General features: G+C 60.9%; 1 protein-coding gene across 1 annotated transcript; it reads right to left on the bottom strand.

Annotated features, from left to right (window-relative positions):
- Window positions 1-22,548, bottom strand: ABHD16A (abhydrolase domain containing 16A, phospholipase). Its single transcript, XM_068178411.1, is given in 23 exon segments — window positions 1-36; window positions 38-85; window positions 168-214; window positions 386-485; window positions 1,766-1,848; window positions 2,432-2,508; window positions 3,569-3,631; window positions 4,571-4,627; window positions 4,752-4,815; window positions 4,937-5,041; window positions 6,125-6,248; window positions 7,420-7,469; window positions 9,032-9,095; window positions 11,682-11,704; window positions 11,707-11,779; window positions 14,282-14,396; window positions 15,488-15,592; window positions 18,373-18,449; window positions 18,553-18,638; window positions 18,714-18,800; window positions 20,529-20,541; window positions 20,543-20,596; window positions 22,168-22,548. Coding segments are annotated over 23 exon segments (1,932 nt in total).
- Between the last annotated feature and the right edge of the window lie 361 nt (window positions 22,549-22,909).

Raw genomic sequence — 22,909 nt, forward strand, 5'->3', positions numbered from 1 at the left:
TCACAGCGCCCAGGGCAGGCGGAAGGCCTGGGGGGGGGAGGGGCGTGCAGTGCGAGGCCTCGAAGTTCTGCAGGTGCTTCTGGGCCTGGGGGAGGGGCGGCGGGAGGGGCGTGGTCAGCGCCGGGCCACGCCCACCGGCCACACCCACCCACCCCGCCCGCACTCACCAGGTACAGCGCCAGCTGCCGGCGCTGGGCGGGGCTCAGCTCCTCACCTGCGGGGGCGGGGCCAATGTCAGGGGTGCGGCCACGCCCAGCCTCTGATTGGTTCCTCTACCCGACCCGGCAGCCAATCCCCTAGCGGCTCCTCCCACCGCTGCCACAGCCCTGCTCTCCCATTGGCTGCTCCCAGCCGCGCCCCGGCCCCGCCCCGGCCCCGCCCTGACCCAGGCTCCAGGGGAACGGGGGGCTCCGGTCGCCCGCGAAGGCCTCGAGCTGCTCCCGGCACCAGCCCTCGTCGGCGGGGGCAGCGACGGAGAACCGCGCCTGCCGAAATCATGGGGGGGGAAAATTCGGGGGTCAGAGCGGGGAAATGGGGAGTGGGAAACCGAAAATGGGGAGGGGGAACCCAAAAATGGGGAGAGGGAGCCCAAAAACGGGGATTAGAACCCAAAAATGGGGAGAGGGAACCCAAAAATGGGGAGGGGGAACCCAAAAATGGGGATTAGAACCCAAAAATGGGATTTAGAACCCAAAAATGGGGAGAGGGAACCCAAAAATGGGGAGAGGGAACCCAAAAATGGGGAGAGGGAACCCAAAAATGGGGATTAGAACCCAAAAATGGGGATTAGAACCCAAAAATGGGGAGGGGGAACCCAAAAATGGGAAGGGGGAATGCAAAAACGGGGATTAGAACTCAAAAACGGGGAGAGGGAACCCAAAAATGGGGATTAGAATTCAAAAATGGGGAGGGGGAACCCAAAAATGGGGATTAGAACCGAAAAACAGGGAGAGGGAACCCAAAAATGGGAGAGGGAACCCAAAAATGGGTATTAGAACCCAAAAATGGGGATTAGAACCCAAAAACGGGGGAGAGGGAACCCAAATACGGGGAGGGGGAACCCAAAAACGGGGAGGGGGAACCCAAAAATGGGGATTAGAACCCAAAAATGGGGAGAGGGAACCCAAAAATGTGGATTAGAACCCAAAAATGGAGATTAGAACCCAAAAATGGGGAGAGGGAACCCAAAAACGGGGAGAGGGACCCCAAAAATGGGGATTAGAACCCAAAAAAGGGAGAGGGAACCCAAAAATGGGGATTAGAATCCAAAAATGGGGAGAGGGAACCCAAAAACGGGGAGTGGGAATGCAAAAACGGGGATTAGAATTCAAAAACGGGAGAGGGAACCCAAAAATGGGGATTAGAATCCAAAAATGGGGAGAGGGAACCCGAAAACGGGGATTAGAATCCAAAAATGGGGAGAGGGAACCCAAAAATGGGGATTAGAACCCAAAAATGGGGAGAGGGAACCCAAAAACGGGGAAAGGAAATCCAAAATTGGGGATTAGAACCCAAAAATTGGGGGGGGGGGTCACACCCGGGATTGAGGGGTCACGCAGAATTTGGGGGGGGGGGTCACATGGAATTTGGGGGTGTCACGGAATTTGGGGGGGTCACAGAGAATTTGGGGGGCATCACACACAGAATTCGGGGAGGTTCACACGGAATTTGGGGGGTCACACACAGATTTTGGGGGGGTCACGCAGAATTTGGGGGGGGTCACACCCGGAATTTGGGGTGTCACACACAATTTGGGGTGTCATACACCATTTGGGGGGTCACACGCAGAATTTGGGGAGTCACAAGCAGATTTTGGGGAGTCACACCCGGAATTCGGGGGGGTCACACCTGGAATTCGGGGGGGGTCACACAGATTTCGGGGGGTCACACACAATTTGGGGGGTCACACCCGGAATTCGGGGGGTCACACACAGATTTTGGGGGGTCACACCCAGAATTTGGGGGGTCACACCCGGAATTCAGGGGGTCACACAGATTTCGGGGGGTCACACACAATTTGGGGGGGGTCACACGCAGATTTTGGGGGGTCACACGCAGATTTTGGGGGGTCACACGCAGAATTTGCGGAGTCACAAGCAGATTTCGGGGGGTCACACAATTTGGGGGGTCACCCAGGTTTTGGGGGTCACACAATTTGGGGGGTCACACCCGGAATTCGGGGGGTCACGCAGGTTTTGGGGGTCACACAATTTGGGGGGTCACACCCGGAATTCGGGGGGTCACACCCGGAATTTGGGGGGGTCACACCCGGAATTTGGGGGGTCACACAGAATTTGGGGGGTCACACGCAGAATTTGGGGGGTCACACCCGGAATTCGGGGGGTCACACAGATTTCGGGGGGTCACACCCGGAATTTGGGGGGTCACACCCGAAATTCGGGGGGTCACGCAGGTTTCGGGGGTCACTCACTCTCCTCCTCGGGGGTCGCCGCCTCCAGCCACTCCCGCACCGCCCGCAGCCCCTCGTCCACCACGATCTTGGGGTACCTGGGGGGAAACGGGGGGGTCAGAGCCCCTCACGGAGCCCCCAGACTCACCTGGGACCCCCCAAACCTCCCAGGGACCCCCCCAAACCCACCTGGGACCCCCCAGTCTCACCTGGGACCCCCCAAACCCACCTGGGACCCCCAAACCTCCCAGGGACCCCCCCCAGACCCACCTGGGACCCCCCAAACCCACCTGGGACCCCCCCAAACTCACCTGGGACCCCCCCAAACCCCATCCAGGACCACCCCAAACCCCCTCAGGACACCCCCAGCACCCCCCAAACCCCACCCAGGACCCCCAACACCCCCCCCCAGGACCCCCCCAAACCCCCCCAGGACCCCCAACACCCTCCCCAGAACACCCCCAGGACCCCCCAAAACCCCCCAGGACCCCCCCAAACCCCACTCAGGACTCCCCAGGACCCCCCAAACCCCACCCAGGACCCCCAACACCCCCCCAGAACACCCCCAGGACCCCCCCAAACCCCCTCAGGACACCCCCAGGACCCCCCAAAACCCCCTCAGGACCCCCCAAACCCCACCCAGGACCCCCAACACCCACCCCAGAACACCCCCAGGACCCCCCAAACCCCCCCCCAGGACCTCCCCAAACCCCCTCAGGACACCCCCAGCACCCCCCAAACCCCACCCAGGACCCCCAAAACCCCCCCCCAGGACCCCCCCAAACCCCCCCAGGACCCCCAACACCCCCCCCCCAGAACACCCCCAGGACCCCCCAAAACCCCCCAGGACCCCCCAAACCCCACTCAGGACCCCCCCAAACCCCCTCAGGACACCCCCAGCACCCCCCAAACCCCACCCAGGACCCCCAACACCCCCCCCAGAACACCCCCAGGACCCCCCCAAACCCCACCCAGGACCCCCAACACCCCCCCCCAGAACACCCCCAAACCCCCTCAGCACTCCCCAGGACCCCCCAAACCCCCCCAGGACCCCCCAAACCCCACCCAGGACACCCCCAACACCCACCCCAGAACACCCCAGGACCCCCCAAACCCCCCCAGGACCCCCCAAACCGCCCCCAGCCCCCCGTGTCCCACCGGTGCTGCAGCAGCCTCAGCAGCAGGTCGTTGCCGCGGTTGGAGGCGATGTCATCGGGGACCCTGCGGGGTGGGGGGGTCTCAGGGGGTCCTGGGGGGGGGGGTCCCAGGGTGTTTGGGGGGGTCCTGAGGGACATTGGGGGGTCCTGAGGGAATTTGAAGGGGCCTGGGGGGGTCCTGGGGGACTTTGGGGGGGTCCTGAGGGGATTTGAAGGGTCCTGGGGGGGTCCTGTGGGGGTCCTGGGGGACATTGGGGGGGGTCCTGAGGGGATTTGAAGGGTCCTGGGGGGGTTCTGGGGGACTTTGGGGGGGTCATGAGGGGATTTGAAGGGTCCTGGGGGGGTCCTGGGGGACTTTGGGGGGGTATTGGGGACATTGGGGGGGTCCTGAGGGGATTTGAAGGGTCCTGGGGGGGTCCTGGGGGACTTTGGGGGGGGTCCTGGGGGACATTGGGGGGGGTCCTGAGGGGATTTGAAGGGTCCTGTGGGGGTCCTGAGGGGGTTTGGGGAGGTCCTGGGGGCCTTTGGGGGGGTCCTGGCGGGGTTTGAGGAATCCTGGGGGGTGTTTGGGGGGTCCTGACAAAGGTTTGCAGGTCCTGGGGGGGTTTGGGGGGTCCTGGGGAGTGCGGGGGGGTCCCCAGGGGAGGTCCTGGGGGACTTTGGGGGGGGGTTCTGGCGGGGTTTGAGGAGTCCTGGGGCATCTGCAGGGGGTTTGGGGGGTCCTGGGGGAATTTGAGGGGTCCTGGGGGATTTTGGGGGGGTCCTGGGGGAATTTGAGGGGTCCTGGGGGATTTTGGGGGAGTCCAGGGGGGTCTTTGTAGGGTTTGGGATTACCTGAGAGAGTTTGAAGGGTCCTGGGGGGGTCCTGGGGGCGTTTGGGGGGCCCTGGGGGGGTTTGGGGGGTCCTGGGGCATCCTGAGGGGGTTTGGGGGTGGCCCTGGGGGACTTGGGGGGGGTCTGGGGGCTCCCCGGGGGTGTTTTTTGGGGTGGGGGGGTCGCTCACGTGGTGGTGATGATCTCGTCCTTGGTCCTGCGCACCAGCAGCACGGGGCCCTGGTACCTGGGCGGGGGGTGGCGGTGGGATTTTGGGGGGGGAGGGAGGTTTTGGGGGTCCCCCCCTGCCGTGTGTGTATTTTGGGGAGGGGTCCCCGGCAGGCGTGGTGGGGTAGGGGGGTGGTCCGTACCTGCAGAGCTGCTCGGCGTTGTTGAGGTTCAGGTGCTCCCGCACCGTCTGCGTCACCAGGTCCCCTGAGACGGGGCGGGGGGGCTCAGGGGTCAGAGTTGGGGGGGGGGGGGGAGGATTTTGGGGGGGTCCCGGGGGGTTTTGGGGGGCGGGGGGGGGGGGTGGGGGTAGGGGGAGGGCACTCACGCCAGCTGCGGGGCAGCACCTTCAGGGCCAGGGGCACGAGGTCGTCGAAGGAGGCGTCGAGCACCAGCCCCCCCAGCTCGGGGTAGGACATGGCGGCCCAGGTGGCTTTGGGGGGGAGGGGCGGGGTCAGGGGGACCCCCCCTCGAGGGGGAGGGGGGGGGTTGGGGGAGGGGGGACCCCCCCCATACCCCCTCCCCCACCCCACACACACACAGGGAGCTCAGAGCCGCTCCTCAAGCGTTGGGGGGCAGGGGTTGGTCCCCGGCGCCGTAACGCCCCGAGCCCAGGGCTCCCAGTGCTCCCAGTAACCCCCAGTGCTCCCAGTAACCCAACCCTGATCCCAGTGATCCCAGTAACTCCCAGTAACCCAGCCCCGAGCCCAGGGCTCCCAGTGCTCCCAGTAACCCCCAGTGATCCCAGTGCTCCCAGTAACCCCCAGTAACCCCAGTAACCCAACCCTGATCCCAGTGATCCCAGTAACTCCCAGTGCTCCCAGTAACCCAGCCCCGAGCCCAGGGCTCCCAGTGCTCCCAATAACCCCCAGTAACCCCAGTGCTCCCAGTAACCCCCAGTAACCCCAGTAACCCAACCCTGATCCCAGTGATCCCAGTAACTCCCAGTGCTCCCAGTAACCCAGCCCCGAGCCCAGGGCTCCCAGTAACTCCCCGTGATCCCAGTGCTCCCAGTAACCCAGCCCCGAGCCCAGGGCTCCCAGTAACCCCCAGTGCTCCCAGTAACCCCCAGTGATCCCAGTGCTCCCAGTGCTCCCAGTAACCCAACCCTGATCCCAGTGCTCTCAGTAACTCCCAGTGCTCCCCAGTAACCCCCAGTGCTCCCAGTAACCCAACCCCGAGCCCAGTGCTCCCAGTAACCCCCAGTGACCCAACCCCGAGCCCAGGGCTCCCAGTAACCCAACCCTGATCCCAGTGCTCCCAGTAACCCCCAGTAACCCAACCCCGATCCAGTGCTCCCAGTGACCCCCAGAATTCCCAGTGACCCCCAGTGATCCCAGTCCCTCCCAGTCCCCCCCCATTCCCCCCCAATCCTCTCCCAGCCCCCCCAATCCTCTCCCAGTGCCCCCCAGTCCCCCCCATTCCCCCCCAATCCTCTCCCAGTCCCCCCCAATCCTCTCCCAGTGCCCCCCAGTGCCCCCCAGTCCCCCCAGTCCGTCCCAGTTTGCCCAGTTACCGGTGAAGCCCCCGATGGACCAGGCGTACAGGACGATGCTGGGGGGGGCGAAGCGCAGCCGCTGCAGCGCGAAGCGAATCACCACGTCCATGGCGTTGGCCTCACTCTGGGGCAGGGGCACCCCCTGGGGAAGGGGCCGAGGGGGGTCAGGGGACCCCCAAAAACCGCCCCAGCACCCCAAAAAACCCCCCAGCACCCCCAAAAATCCCCAGCCTCAGGGGACCCCCAACCCCCCCCCCAAATCCCCCCAGCACCACGTCCATGGCGTTGGCCTCGCTCTGGGGCAGGGGCACCCCCTGGGGAAGGGTCCGGGGGGGGTCAGGGGACCCCCAAAAACCGCCCCAGCACCCCAAAAAACCCCCCCAGCACCCCAAAAAATCCCCCAGCCTCAGGGGACCCCCAAAACCCCCCCCAAATCCCCCCAGCACCACATCCATGGCGTTGGCCTCGCTCTGGGGCAGGGGCACCCCCTGGGGAAGGGGCCGGGGGGGGTCAGGGGACCCCCAAAAACCGCCCCAGCACCCCAAAAAAACCCCCAGCACCCCCAAAAATCCCCCAGCCTCAGGGGACCCCCAAAACCCCCCCCAAATCCCCCAATTCCCCCCAGCACCACATCCATGGCGTTGGCCTCGCTCTGGGGCAGGGGCACCCCCTGGGGAAGGGTCCCGGGGGGGTCAGGGGACCCCCAAACCCCCCCCCAGCACCCCCAAAAACCCCCCAGCACCCCCAAAAATCCCCCAGCCTCAGGGGACCCCCAAAACCCTCCCCAAATCCCCCCCCAAATCCCCCCAGCACCACGTCCATGGCGTTGGCCTCGCTCTGGGGCAGGGGCACCCCCTGGGGAAGGGGCCGAGGGGGGTCAGGGGACCCCCAAAAACCGCCCCAGCACCCCAAAAAACCCCCCAGCACCCCCAAAAATCCCCAGCCTCAGGGGACCCCCAACCCACCCCCCAAATCCCCCAATTCCCCCCAGCACCACGTCCATGGCGTTGGCCTCGCTCTGGGGCAGGGGAACCCCCTGGGGAAGGGTCCGGGGGGGGTCAGGGGACCCCCAAAAACCGCCCCAGCACCCCAAAAAACCCCCCAGCACCCCCAAAAATCCCCCAGCCTCAGGGGACCCCCAAAACCCTCCCCAAATCCCCCCAGCACCACGTCCATGGCGTTGGCCTCGCTCTGGGGTCTGAAATGGGGGGGGTCAGGGGTCCCCAAAATTCCCCAACCCCCCCCTGGACCCCCCCAAACCCCACCCGGACCCCCCAAAACCCCCCCAGAGCCCCCGGGACCCCCGAACTCACGGTGCTGCCGCCGAAGCCGGGGTGGTTCCAGCCCAGGACCGAGTACCCGGCTGGGGGGGACATGTGGGGGTCACGCTGGGGCCGGGGGGGTCCCCCAAAAATGGGGAGGGGGGCAGCAGCAACCCCCCCAAAATCTGCAGAGATCTCAGAGAGACCCCCCGGCCCCTCCCCAGAACGAGGTGGTGCAGGCCAGGGAGCCCCCCCTGGGAGAGATGGAACGGTCCAGAAAGAAAATCCCCCCAAAATCTAAATCACCCCAAAATTTTAATCACCCCAAATCTGACCAAAATCCCCCCCAAAATCCAATCCCCCCAAAATCCAAATCACCCCCAAAATCAAACACACCCCAAAACTGACCAAAATCCCCCCCAAAATCCAAATCACCCCAAAATCACACCCCAAATCTGACCAAAATCCCCCCCAAAATCCAAATCACCCCAAAATCTAAATCACCCCAAATCTGACCAAAATCCCCCCCAAAATCCAAATCACCCCCAAATTCAAATACACCCCAAAACTGACCAAAATTCCCCCCAAAATCTAAATCACCCCAAAATTCAAATCACCCCAAAATCCAAATCACCCCAAAATCAAACACACCCCAAAACTGACCAAAATCCCCCCCAAAATCCAAATCACCCCAAAATCTAAATCACCCCAAATCTGACCAAAATCCCCGCCAAAATCCAAATCACCCCAAATTCAAATACACCCCAAAACTGACCAAAATTCCCCCCAAAATCTAAATCACCCCAAAATTCAAATCACCCCCAAAATCCAAATCACCCCAAAATCAAACACACCCCAAAACTGACCAAAATCCCCCCCAAAATCCAAATCACCCCAAAATCCAAATCACCCCAAAATCTAAATCACCCCAAAATCCAAATCACCCCAAAATCTAAATCACCCCAAATCTGACCAAAATGCCCCCCCAAATCCAAAATCCCCCAAAATCCAGATCACCCCAAAACCCAAAACACCCCAAATCCGACCCAAAACCCCCTGACCCAAAGGGGCAGTTTTGGGGTCCCAGGGTCACTTTTGGGGTCCCAGGGGCAGTTTTGGGGTCCTGGATCAGTTTTGGGGTCCTGGATAAGTTTTGGGGTGCCAGGGGCAGTTTTGGGGTCCCAGGGTCACTTTTGGGGTCTGGGGTCACTTTTGGGGTCTGGAGTCACTTTTGGGGTCCTGGGGTCACTTTCGGGGTCCCAGGGGCAGTTTTGGGGTCCCGGATCAGTTTTGGGGTCTGGGGTCACTTTCGGGGTCCCAGTGGCAGTTTTGGGGTCCCAGGGGCAGTTTCGGGGTCCCGGATCAGTTTTGGGGTCCTAGGATCAGTTTTGGGGTCCCAGGGGCAGTTTTGGGGTTCCGGGGTCACTTTTGGGGTCCCGGATCACTTTTGGGGTCCCGGATCAGTTTTGGGGTCCCAGGATCACTTTTAGGGTCCCGGGGTCACTTTTGGGGTCCCCGGATCAGTTTTGGGGTCCTAGGATCAGTTTTGGGGTCCCAGGGGCAGTTTTGGGGTTCCGGGGTCACTTTTGGGGTTCCGGGGTCACTTTTGGGGTTCCGGGGTCACTTTTGGGGTCCCGGATCAGTTTCGGGGTCCCCCTCGTACCCTCCAGGGGCGTGGACAGACACCCGACCTCGTAGAAGCCGGCGTTGCCCTCGCAGCAGATCACCTGTGGGGACACGGGGGTCAGAGCCCCCCGACCCCCAAATCCTCCCGGGACCCCCAAACCCCCTGGGACCCCAAAACCACCCGGGACCCCCAAACCCCCCCTGGGACCCCCCAAAACCACCCTGGATGCCAAAACCGCCCCTGGGAACCCCCAAACCCACCCGGGACCCCCAAAACCACCCGGGACCCCAAAACCACCCGGGACCCCCAAACCCCCCCTGGGACCCCCCAAAACCACCCTGGATGCCAAAACCCGCCCCTGGGAACCCCCAAACCCACCCGGGACCCCCAAAACCACCCGGGACCCCAAAACCACCCGGGACCCCCAAACCCCCCCTGGGACCCCCCAAAACCACCCGGGACCCCAAAAACCCCATGGGAACCCCAAAACCACCCGGGACCCACCAACCCCCCCTGGGACCCCCCAAACCCACCCTGGATCCCAAAACCGCCCCCTGGGAACCCCAAACCCCCCTGGGACCCCCCAAACCCACCCTGGATCCCAAAACCCCCCTGGGAACCCCAAAACCGCCCCTGGGACCCCCAAACCCCCCTGGGACCCCCAAACACCCCCGGGACCCCCAAAACCCCCCCTGGGACCCTCCAAAACCACCCGGGACCCCCCAAAACCCCCCTGGGACCCCCAAAACCACCCCTGGGACCCCCCCAAAACCCCCCTGGGACCCCCAAAACCGCCCCTGGGACCCCCCAAAACCACCCGGGACCCCAAAAACCCCATGGGAACCCCAGAACCACCCCTGGGACCCCCAAACCCCCTGGGACCCCCCAAACGCACCCTGGATCCCAAAACCGCCCCTGGGAACCCCAAAACCGCCCCTGGGAACCCCAAAATCCCCCTGGGATCCCCCAAAACCACCCCTGGGACCCCCAAACCCCCTGGGATCCCCAAACCCCCCCTGGGACCCCCCAAAACCACCCATGGGACCCCCCCAAAACCCCCCCTGGGACCCCCCAAAACCACCTCTGGGAACCCCAAAACCACCCCTGGGACCCCCCCAAAACCCCCTGGGACCCCCAAAAACCGCCCCTGGGAACCCCAAAATCCCCCAGGGATCCCCAAAAACCGCCCCTGGGACCCCCCAAAGCCCCCCGGGACCCCCAAAACCCCCCCTGGGACCCCCAAAACCCCCCCTGGGACCCCCCCAAAACCCCCCTGGGACCCCCAAACCCCCCCTGGGACCCCCCAAAACCACCCGGGACCCCAAAACCACCCGGGACCCCCCAAACCCCCCCTGGGACCCCCCCAAAACCACCCGGGACCCCAAAAACCCCATGGGAACCCCAAAACCACCCGGGACCCACCAACCCCCCCTGGGACCCCCCAAACCCACCCTGGATCCCAAAACCCCCTGGGAACCCCAAAACCGCCCCTGGGACCCCCAAACCCCCCTGGGACCCCCAAACACCCCTGGGACCCCCCCAAAACCACCCGGGACCCCCCAACACCCCCCTGGGACCCCCAAAACCACCCCTGGGACCCCCCCAAAACCCCCTGGGACCCCCAAAACCACCGCGGGACCCCCAAAACCGCCCCAGGGACCCCCAAAACCGCCCTTGGAACTCCCTAAACCCCCCCTGGGACCCCCAAAACCGCCCCTGGGACCCCCAAAACCGCCCCTGGGATCCCCAAAAACCACCCGGGACCCCCAAAACCACCCGGGACCCCCCAAAGCCCCTGGGACCCCCCAAAACCACCCTGGACCCCCAAACCCCCCTGGGACCCCCAAAAACCACCCGGGACCCCCCAAAACCCCCCTGGGACCCCCAAAAACCCTCTGGGACCCCCCCAAAATGCCTCTGGGACCCCCCAAAACCCCCCGGGGCCCCCCCAAAACCCCCCCCAAAACCCTCTGGGACCCCCCAAAATGCCCCTGGGACCCCCCAAAACCCTCTGGAACCCCCCCAAAACCACCCGGGACCCCCCAAACCCCCCCCGGGACCCCCCAAAATCCCCCTGGGACCCCCAAAAACCACCCGGGACCCCCAAAACCACCCGGGACCCCCCCCCAAAACCCCCCCTGGGACCCCCAAAACTGCCCCAGGGACTCCCTAAACCCCCCCTGGGACCCCCCAAAATCCCCCTGGACCCCCCAAAAACCCCCTGGGACCCCCAAAACCCTCTGGGACCCCCCCAAAACCCCCCTGGGACCCCCCCAAAACCACCCGGGACCCCCAAAACCCCCCCTGGGACCCCCCAAAACCCCCCTAGGGACCCCCAAAACTGCCCCAGGGACTCCCTAAACCCCCCCTGGGACCCCCCAAAATCCCCCTGGGACCCCCCCAAAACCCCCCTAGGGACCCCCAAAACCCCCTTGGGACCCCCAAAACCCTCTGGGACCCCCCCAAAACCCCCTGGGACCCCCCCAAAACCACCCGGGACCCCCAAAACCCCCCCTGGGACCCCCCAAAACCCCCCTAGGGACCCCCAAAACTGCCCCAGGGACTCCCTAAACCCCCCCTGGGACCCCCCCAAAACCCCCCTGGGACCCCCCCAAACCCCCCCTGGGACCCCCAAAACCGCCCCTGGGACCCCCCAAAGCCCCCCGGGACCCCCAAGGCCCCTGACCAGGGTGTCCCCGCGGGGTCGCGCCCGCGCCGGTCGATGACCATGGCGTCGATCTCGTTGCCGTCGCAGGCCACCAGCTTGGCCCGCTGGCCACCGAACTGCGGGGGCACCCCGGGGTCACCGGGGTCACCTCGGGGTCACCCCGGGGTCACCGGGGACACATTGGGGTCACCGGGGTCACATTGGGGTCACCCCGGGGTCACTGAGATCATCCTGGGGTCACCCTGGGGTCACTCAGGGGTCACTGGGATCATCTTGGGGTCACCCTGGGGTCACCCAGAGGTCACTAGGGTCACCTTGGGGTCACTGGGATCATCTTGGGGTCACCCGGGGTCACTGGGGACACATTGGGGTCACCCCGGGGTCACTGGGGTCACCCCGGGGTCACCAGGGACACATTTGGGTCACCCCGGGGTCACCCTCGGGTCACTGGGGTCACCTCGGGGTCACCCCGGGGTCACTGGGGGTCACCTCGGGGTCACTGGGGTCATCTTGGGGTAACCTTGGGGTCAATCAGGGGTCACTGGGGTCACCTCGGGGTCACCCAGGGGTCACTGGGGTCATCTTGGGGTCACCCTGGGGACACCTCAGGGTTGCCCAGGGGTCACTGGGATCATCTTGGGGTCACCGGGGACACACTGGGGTCACCTTGGGGTCACCCTGGGGTCACCCCGGGGTCACTGGGGACACACTGGGGTCACCTCAGGGTCACTGGGGTCACCCCGGGGTCACTGGAGTCATCTTGGGGTCACCCCGGGGTCACCTCAGGGTCGCCCAGGGGTCACTGAGATAATCTTGGGGTCACCCTGGGGTCACCTCGTGGTCACTGGGGTCACCCCGGGGTCACTGGGGTCACCTCGGGGTCACCCAGGGGTCACCTCGGGGTCACCCCGGGGTCACCTTGGGGCGATTCCGAGGGGATTTTGGGGTCCGGGGGCAATTCTGGGGTCACCGGGGGGAGACTGGGGCGGTTCTGGGGTCATTTCGGGGTTCAGGGGAGGTTTTGGGGTTACTTGGGACATTTTTGGGGTTACTTGGGACATTCCGAAATATTTGGGGATATTTTGGAACATTTAAAAATATTTTAAGATATTTTGGAACATTTAGGGTTATTTAAAGATATTTTAGGATATTTTAGAATATTTCGGGATATTTTGGGATATTTATTTTGGGTTATTTAAGGATATTTTAGAATATTTTGGGATATTTTGGGATACTTTAGGAATATTTTGGGATATTTTAGGAATATTTTGGGATATTTTGGGAATATTTTGGGATATTTCGGGATGTTTTTGGGGGTCCCACCTGCTCGACGAGCCGCGCCTGGCCCTGCAGCAGGGCGGGGCCGATTTGGGATGTCTCAGGGACATTTTAGGAATATTTTGGGATATTTTGGGATATTTCAGGAATATTTTAGGGAATATTTTGGGATATTTTGGGATGTGTTTTTGGGGTCCCACCTGCTCGACGAGCCGCGCCTGGCCCTGCAGCAGGGCGGGGCCGATTTGGGTAATTTCAGGGATGTTTTGCGATGTGTCAGGGACATTTTAGGAATATTTTGGGATATTTTGGGATATTTTGGGATATTTCGGGATGTTTTTGGGATATTTTGGGGGTATTTCGGGATGTGTTTTTGGGGTCCCACCTGCTCGACGAGCCGCGCCTGGCCCTGCAGCGGGGCGGGGGACGATTTGGGTAAGTTCAGGGACATTTCAGGAACATTTTGGGATATTTTAGGAATATTTTGGAATATTTTAGGAATATTTTGGGATATTTCGGGATATTTTAGGAATATTTTGGGATATTTTAGGAATATTTTGGGATATTTTAGGAATATTTTGGGATATTTTGGGATATTTTGGGATATTTTAGGAATATTTTGGGATATTTTAGGAATATTTTGGAACATTTTGGGATATTTCGGGATCTGTTTTTGGGGTCCCACCTGCTGGACGAGCCGCGCCTGGCCCTGCAGCAGGGCGGGGCCGATTTGGGTAATTTCAGGGATGTTTTGCGATGTCTCTGAGACATTTTGGGATATTTTAGGAATATTTTGGGATATTTTGGGATATTTCGGGATGTTTTTGGGATATTTTGGGATCTGTTTTTGGGGTCCCACCTGCTCGACGAGCCGCGCCTGGCCCTGCAGCAGGGCGGGGCCGATTTGGGTAATTTCAGGGATATTTTGGTATGTGTCAGGGATATTTTAGGAATATTTTGGGATATTTCGGGAATATTTTGGGATATTTCGGGATGTGTTTTTGGGGTCCCACCTGCTCGACGAGCCGCGCCTGGCCCTGCAGCAGGGCGGGGCCGATTTGGGTAATTTCAGGGATATTTTGGGATGTGTCAGGGATATTTCAGGAATATTTTGGGATATTTCGGGAATATTTTGGGATATTTTTGGAACATTTTGGGATATTTTGGGATGTGTTTTTGGGGTCCCACCTGCTCGACGAGCCGCGCCTGGCCCTGCAGCAGGGCGGGGCCGATTTGGGTGATTTCAGGGATATTTTGGGATGTGTCAGGGATATTTTAGGAATATTTTGGGATATTTCAGGAATATTTTGGGGTATTTTGGGATGTTTTTGGGGTCCCACCTGCTCGACGAGCCGCGCCTGGCCCTGCAGCAGGGCGGGCAGCAGCGCTCGCTGCAGCAGCCGCACGGAGCCCGGGAACAGCATCCGCCGGCCCAGGGTGTGCGCCAGGAGCAGCCTGGGGCGGGGCAGGGGCGGGGTCAGGGACACGCCCAGGGGAGGGGTCAGTGACACACAATAGGGTGGGGTCAGCGGGACACGCCCAGGGGCGGGGTCAGTGACACACAGCAGGGTGGGGTCAGAGACATGCCCAGGGAGGGGTCAGTGGGACACGCCCAGGGTGTGGTCAGTGTGACACGCCCAGGGGAGGGGTCAGAGGGACACGCCCAGGGGCGGGGTCAGAGGGACACGCCCAGGGCGGGGCCAGTGGGACACGCCCAGGGGTGGGGTCAGAGACACGCCCAGGGGCGGGGTCAGAGGGACACGCCCAGGGGAGGGGTCAGGGAGACACGCCCAGGGGAGGGGTCAGAGGGACATGCCCAGGGGGAGGGGTCAGAGACACGCCCAGGGTGTGGTCAGGGGGACACGCCCAGGGGGTGTGGTCAGTGGGACACGCCCAGGGGAGGGGTCAGAGGGACACGCCCAGGGGAGGGGTTAGCGGGACACGCCCAGGGGAGGGGTCAGTGGGACACGCCCAGGGGAGGGGTCAGAGGGACACGCCCAATGGTGGGGTCAGTGGGACACGCCCAGGGGAGGGGTCAATGGGACACGCCCAGGGGAGGGGTCAGTGGGACACGCCCAGGGGAGGGGTCAGAGGGACACGCCCAATGGTGGGGTCAGCGGGACACGCCCAGGGGAGGGGTCAGAGGGACACGCCCAGGGGAGGGGTCAGAGGGACACGCCCAATGGTGGGGTCAGCGGGACACGCCCAGGGGAGAGGTCAGAGGGACACACCCAGGGGTGGGGTCAGAGACACGCCCAGGGGAGGGGTCAGAGGGACACGCCCAGGGTGTGGTCAGTGGGACACGCCCAGGGGAGGGGTCAGAGACACACCCAGGGTGTGGTCAGAGGGACACGCCCAGGGGCGGGGTCACCAGTCCCATCCATCCCCCCACCACACCCAGTTTCTTCCCACCCTGACCACACCCCCTTAGGCCACACCCTCCGCCCCACCCATATGGGCTGACACCCCACCCTCATTCTGCAGTGGCCCCGCCCCTCCCCCGAGCCCCACCCACACAAAGCCCCGCCCACGCCGGCCCCACCCACCTGGCGAGGGCGCACGGAAGCTTCCGGAGCGCCCCCAGGAGCCCCCGGGAGCCCCCCCGGGGCCGGGGCGGGGCCTGGAGCAGCGGCACCGCCCGGGCGCCGCCCCTGCAACCGACAGGGGTCAGGGTTTGGGGGGTCCCGGGGGGGAACTGGGGGGTCCCGGGGAGCTTTTTGGGGGTCCCAGGGGCTTTTTTTGGGGTCCCAGAGAGATTTTTGGGGGTTCCCAGCAGGTTTTGGGGGTCCCATGCAGATTTTTGGGGTCCCAGGGAGATTTTTTTGGGGTTCCCGGCAGGTTTTAGGTGTCCCAAGGAGAATTTTGGGGCTCCCAGAGAGATTTCTGGGGTCCCTGAGAGAATTTTTTGGGGTTCCCCGGCAGGTTTTAGGGGTCCCAAGGAGAATTTTGGGGTCCCAGGGAAATTTTTAGGGTCCAGGGAGATTTTTTTGGGGTTACTGGAAGGTTTTAGGGGTCCCGAGGAGATTTTCTAGGCTCCCAGAGACATTTTTGGGGTTCGCAATGAGATTTTTTTGGGGGATCCTGGCAGGTTTTTGGAGTCCCCATGCAGATTTTTGCGGGTCCCAGGGAGATTTTTGGATATCCCACTGGTTTTTTTGGGCACCCCAAGGAGGTTTTTTGGGTACCCCAGAGGAATTTTGGGCACCCCAGAGGGATTTTGGGCACCCCAAGGAGATTTTTTGGGTACCCCAGAGGAATTTTGGGCATCCCAAGGAGGTTTTTTGGCTCCCCCAAAGGACTTTTGGGCACCCCAGAGATATTTTGGTTACCCCAAGGAGGTTTTTTGGGCACCCCAGTAGTTTTTTTTGGGTACCCCAGAGAGATTTTGGGTACCCCAGAGTGATTTTGGGCACCCCAAGGAGGTTTTTTGACCCAAGGAGGTTTTTTGACCACCCCAGTATTTTTTTCTGGGTACCCCAGAGGGATTTTGGGCACCCCAAGGAGGTTTTTTGGGCACCCCAGTATTTTTTTTGGGGTACCCCAAAGAGATTTTGGGCACCCCAGAGGGATTTTGGGCACCCCAAGGAGGTTTTTTGGGCACCCCAGTATTTTTTTTGGGTACCCCAGAGGAATTTTGGGCACCCAAAGGTATTTTGGGCACCCCAAGGAGGTTTTTTGGCCACCCCAGTATTTTTTTTTGGGTACCCCAGAGGGATTTTGGGCACCCCAAGGAGGTTTTTTGGGCACCCCAGTATTTTTTTTGGGGTACCCCAGAGAGATTTTGGGTACCCCAGAGGGATTTTGGGCACCCCAAGGAGGTTTTTTGGGCACCCCAGTGTTTTTTTTGGGCACCCAGAGAGATTTTGGGCATCCCAAGGAGGTTTTTTTGGCCACCCCAGTGTTTTTTTTGGGTACCCCAGAGGGATTTTGGGCACCCCAAGGAGGTTTTTTGGGTACCCCAGAGGAATTTTGGGCACCCCAGAGGGATTTTGGGCACCCCAAGGAGGTTTTTTGGGCACCCCAGTATTTTTTTTGGGTACCCCAGAGAGATTTTGGGTACCCCAGAGGGATTTTGGGCACCCCAAGGAGATTTTTTGGCTCCCCCAGAGGAATTTTGGGCAGCCCAGAGGGATTTTGGGCACCCCAAGGAGATTTTTTGGGTACCCCAGAGGAATTTTGGGCACCCCAAGGAGATTTTTTGGGTACCCCAGAGGAATTTTGGGCACCCCAGAGGGATTTTGGGCACCCCAAGGAGGTTTTTTGGGTACCCAGAGGAATTTTGGGCATCGCAAGGAGGTTTTTTGGCTCCCCCAAAGGACTTTTGGACACCCCAGGGATATTTTGGTTACCCCAAGGAGGTTTTTTGGGCACCCCAGTGTTTTTTTTTGGGCACCCAGAGGGATTTTGGGCACCCCAAGGAGGTTTTTTGGCCACCCCAGTATTTTTTTCTGGGTACCCCAGAGGGATTTTGGGCACCCCAAGGAGTTTTTTTGGGCACCCCAGTAGTTTTTTTTGGGTACCCCAGAGAGATTTTGGGCACCCCAGAGGGATTTTGGGCACCCCAAGGAGGTTTTTTGGGCACCCCAGTGTTTTTTTTGGGCACCCAGAGGGATTTTGGGCACCCCAAGGAGGTTTTTTTGGGCACCCCAGTGTTTTTTTTGGGCACCCAGAGGGATTTTGGGCACCCCAAGGAGATTTTTTGGGCACCCCAGTGTTTTTTTTGGGCACCCAGAGGGATTTTGGGCACCCCAAGGAGGTTTTTTGGGCACCCACAGGAATTTTGGGCACCCAGAGGGGATTTTGGGCACCCCAAGGAGGTTTTTTGGGCACCCCATTGTTTTTTTTGGGCACCCAGAGGGATTTTGGGCACCCCAAGGACGTTTTTTGGGGCACCCCAAGAGGTTTTTTGGCTCCCCCAGAGGGATTTTGGGCACCCCAAGGAGGTTTTTTTGGGCACCCCAGTATTTTTTTTGGGTACCCCAAAGGAATTTTGGGCACCCAAAGGTATTTTGGCACCCCAAGGAGGTTTTTTGGGCACCCCAGTGTTTTTTTTGGGGTACCCCAGAGGAATTTTGGGCACCCCAAGGAGGTTTTTTGGGCACCCCAGTAGTTTTTTTTGGGTACCCCAGAGATTTTGGGTACCCCAGAGTGATTTTGGGCACCCCAAGGAGGTTTTTTGGGCACCCCAGTATTTTTTTTTTGGGCACCCAGAGAGATTTTGGGCACCCCAAGGAGGTTTTTTGGGTACCCCAGTGGTTTTTTTTTGGGCACCCAGAGGAATTTTGGGCACCCCAAGGAGGTTTTTTGGGCACCCCATTGTTTTTTTTTGGGCACCCAGAGGGATTTTGGGCACCCCAAGGAGGTTTTTTGGCCACCCCAGTATTTTTCTTTGGGTACCCCAGAGGGATTTTGGGGCGCCGGGCGCTCTGACCAGGCGGGGCCGGCGCTGTCCCAGCGGAAGTCCACGGGCCAGCTGCGGAAGTCGAAGGTGTAGAGGCCGAGTTTGCGCTGGGGGGAGGGGCAGAACAGACACCTGAGACCCCCCCCAGACCCCTCGGGGGTCCCCCCAGTGTCCCCCCCGCCCGAGGTGTGCCCCCCACCCCCGTCCCACCTTGCTCTCGGCGCTGCCCGAGCGGTGGCTCTCCTCCAGCACGGCGATGAACTCCACGTACTGGGGGTTGCTCCAGCGGCCCAGCCCTGGATTTGGGGGGGCACAGGGGCTCGTGAGGGGCTCGGGGGGGGGTCCCCCGAGGGTCCCCAAAGCCCCCTCACCTCGCAGGCAGGCCACGCCGGCCAGCAGCAGCCCCAGGGTGGCGGCGCAGTGGGACAGGGGCACCACGCGGGACATGGTCAGCAGGCCTGGGGGAGAGAGGCAAGAACGGCGTGAAAATAAGCCAAAAAAACAGCCCAAAACACCCCAAAATACCCCAAAACAGCCCAAAATACTCCAAAAACAGCCTAAAACAGCACAAAATACCCCAAAACAGCCCAAAATACCCCAAAAAACAGCCTAAAACACCCCCAAAACAGCCTAAAATACCCCAAAAACAGCCTAAAGCACCCCAAAAACAGCCTAAAACAGCCCAAAAAACAGCCTAAAACCAGCCCAAAACACCCCAAAAATAGCCCAAACCATGCGGGACATAGTCAGCAGGCCTGGGGAGAAAGGCAAGAACGGCGTGAAAATAACCCAAAAAACAGCCCAAAACACCCCAAAAAACAGCCAAGAACACCCCAAAATGCCCCAAAACACCCCAAAAACAGCCTAAAACCAGCCCAAAGCACCCCAAAAATAGCTCAAACCACGCGGGACTTGGTCAGCAGGCCTGGGGAGAGAGGCAAGAACGGCGCGAAAATAACCCAAAAAACAGCCCCAAACACCCCCAAAACAGCCTAAAACAGCCCAAAATACCCCAAAACAGCCTGAAATACCCCAAAACCAGCCTAAAACAGCCCAAAACCAGCCTAAAACACCCAAAAAAACAGCCCCAAATCCCTCCCCAAATCCCCCTCAAATCCCCCTGAGCCCCCCCAAATCCCCCCTCAAGGCCCCCCAGCCCCTCAAATCCCCCCCAAATCCCCCCCCAAATCCCACCCAAATCCCCCTCAAATCCCCCAGCCCCACAAATCCCCCCCCAAATCCCCCCCAAATCCTGCCCAAATCCCCCTCAAATTCCCCCCAAGCCCCACAAATCCCCCCAAATCCCCCTCAAATCCCCCCAGCCCCCTCAAATCCCCCCCCAAATCCCACCCAAATCCCCCTGAGCCCCCCCAAATCCCACCCAAATCCCCCTCAAATATCCCCCAGCCCCACAATTCCCCCCCCCAAATCCCCCTCAAAGCCCCCCCAAGCCCCACAAATCCCCCTCAAATCCCCCCCAAATCCCACCCAAATCCTGCCCAAATCCCCCTGAGCCCCCCCAAATCCCCCTCAAATATCCCCCAGCCCCACAATTCCCCCCCAAATCCCCCTCAAAGCCCCCCCCAAGCCCCACAAATCCCACCCAAATCCCACCCAAATCCCCCTGAGCCCCCCCAAATCCCCCCCAAATCCCCCTCAATTCCCCCCCAGCCCCACAAATCCCCCCAAATCCCCCCCAAAGCCCCCCCCAAATCCCCTCAAATCCTCTTCAAATCCCCCCCAAATCCCACCCAAATCCCCCTGAGCCCCCCCAAATCCCCCCCAAATCCCCCACAGCCCCACAATTCCCCCCAAATCCCCCCCAAATCCCCCACAGCCCCACAATTCCCCCCAAATCCCACCCAAATCCCCCTCAAATATCCCCCATCCCCACAATTCCCCCCAAATCCTGCCCAAATCCCCCTGAGCCCCCCCAAATCCCCCCCAAATCCCCCACAGCCCCACAATTCCCCCCCAAATCCCACCCGAATCCCCCCCAAGCCCCACAAATCCCCCACAAATCCCACCCAAATCCCCCCAAATCCCACCCAAATCCCCCCCAAGCCCCACAAATCCCCCCCAAATCCCCCCCAAATCCCACCCAAATCCCCCTCAAAGCCCCCCCGGCCCCACAAATCCCCCCCAAATCCCCCCCAAATCCCCGCTGAGCCCCCGCGTGCGCCCACCTTTGCGGTACAGGGTAGAGCAGGGCCAGGGGCGAGGCGTAGCACGAGATGGACCAGAGCACCGAGGCCTGCGGGACCCCCGCGCTGAGACCCCCGGGAAGCGGGGCGCAGCGGGGCAGCGCGGGCGAGGTCGGGGCCATTGGGGGGAAATTCGGGGGGAATTTTGGGGAGAAACTGGGGGAATCCGGGGGGGATTTGGGGGAAATTGGGGAGATCTGGGGGAAATACGGGGGAAATTTGGGGAAATTTGGGGATGTTTTGGAGAATTCGGGGGAAATTTAGGGGAATTTAGGGGAAATCGGGGAGATTTGGGGGAAATACAGGGGAATTTAGGGCAAATTTAGGGAAATTTTGGGATATTCGGGGGAATCCGGGGGAAATTTGGGGGGATTTGGGGGAAATCGGGGAGATTTGGGGGAAACACGGGGGAATTTTGGGGAAATCTGGGGGAATTTAGGGAAATTTGGGGATGTTTTGAAGAATTCAGGAGGAAATTTGGGGGGGATTTGGGGGAAATATGGGGGAATTTGGGGGAAATACGGGGGAATTTAGGGGAAATTTAGGGGAAATCGGGGAGATTTGGGGGAGATTTGGGGGAAAATTTGGGATGATTTGGGGGAAATTTGGGGGAATTTGGGGGAAATCGAGGAGATTTAGGGGAAATTTGAGGGAATTTAGGGAAATTTGGGGGATATTTGGGGAAATTTGGGGATATTCGGGAGAATTTAGGGGAAATTCGGGGGGATGTGGGGGAAATACGGGGGAAATTTAGGGAAATTTGGGGGAATTTAGGGAAATTTGGGGATATTCAGGAGAATTTAGGGGAAATTTGGGGGAAATCGGGGAGATTTGAGGGAAATACGGGGAATTTGGGGGATATTTGGGGGAAGTTGGGGAAATTCGGGGGAAATTCGGGGGAAATTCGGGGGAATTCGGGGAAATTGGGGGGAAATTCAGGGGAAATTCAGGGAAATTCGTGGAAATTCGGTGGAATTGGGGAAATTCGGGAGAAATTCAGGGGAAATTCGGGGGAATTCGGTGGAATGGGGGAAATTCGGGGGAAATTGAGGGGAAATTCAGGGAAATTCGGTGGAATTGGGGAAATTTGGGGGAAATTCAGGGGAAATTCAGGGAAATTCGGGGGAATTCGTGGAAATTCGGTGGAAGTCGGGGGAAATTCAGGGGAAATTCAGGGAAATTCGGGGGAATTCGGGGAAATTCGGTAGAAGTGGGGAAATTCGAGGGAAATTCAAGGGAAATTCAGGGAAATTCGTGGAATTGGGGAAATTCAGGGAAATTCGGGGGGAAATTCAGGGAAATTCGGGAAATTCGGGGGAATTCGTGAAATTCGGTGGAATTGGGGAAATTCGGGGGAAATTCAGGGGAAATTCGGGGAATTCGGTGGAATTGGGAAATTCGGGGGAAATTCGGGGGAATTCGTGGAAATTCGGTGGAATTGGGGAAATCGGGGGAAATTCGGGGGAATTCGTGGAAATTCGGCGGAAGTGGGGAAATTCGGGGGAATTCAGGGGAGGATCCATGGGAATTGGGGGAAATTCGAGGGAAACTGAGGAAGACTGGGGGAAATTTTGGGTTAATTCTGCGGAACCCGGGGAAGCCGCGGGCGGGCCGCGCTCACCAGCGCCAGGACGCTGTCCGTGTGCTTCTCCAGCCCCCGCGGTTGGTAGTACGAGTCCTGCGGGGGCACCGGGGGGCACCGGGGGTCAGCGCGGGGCCCGGGGACGGCAGCGCGGCCCCGCCGTTCCCATGGGCAACCGCGCCGCGCGGCCCCGCGCCTCACCCAGGGCCCGGCTCCCCGCGGTCGCTGCGGCGGCCGCCGCCCCCGGGGCTCCCTCGGGCGCGCCGGGCAGGCGGGGCCGGTGGACCCGGTAGAGCCGCGGGCCCAGGACGCAGCTGAGGAGCTTCGCCATGACGGCGGCGCCGGAAGTGGCGGCGCTTCCGGGAATAGGCGCTTCCGGGGCGGGGCCAGCGGCGGTGGAGACTGATAGGCCACGCCCATGTGGGGGTTGTCATGGGGACGGGGCGGACAAGATGGCGGCGCTGCCATGGAAACATGGGCGGGACAAGATGGCGGCGCTGCCATGGGAACAGGGGCGGGACAAGATGGCGGCGTTGTCATGGGAACAGGGGCGGGACAAGATGGCGGCGTTGCATGGAAACACGGGTGGGGAAGATGGCGGCGCTGCCATGAGAACGAGGGTGGGACAAGATGGCGGCGTTGCCATGGGAACAGGGGGCGGGACAAGATGGCGGCGTTGCCATGGAAACACGGGTGGGGAAGATGGCGGCGCTGCCATGAGAACGAGGGTGGGACAAGATGGCGGCGTTGCCATGGGAACAGGGGTGGGACAAGATGGCGG

Source organism: Anomalospiza imberbis, unplaced genomic scaffold (assembly GCF_031753505.1).
Source record: "Anomalospiza imberbis isolate Cuckoo-Finch-1a 21T00152 unplaced genomic scaffold, ASM3175350v1 scaffold_43, whole genome shotgun sequence".
Taxonomy (NCBI): domain Eukaryota; kingdom Metazoa; phylum Chordata; class Aves; order Passeriformes; family Viduidae; genus Anomalospiza; species Anomalospiza imberbis.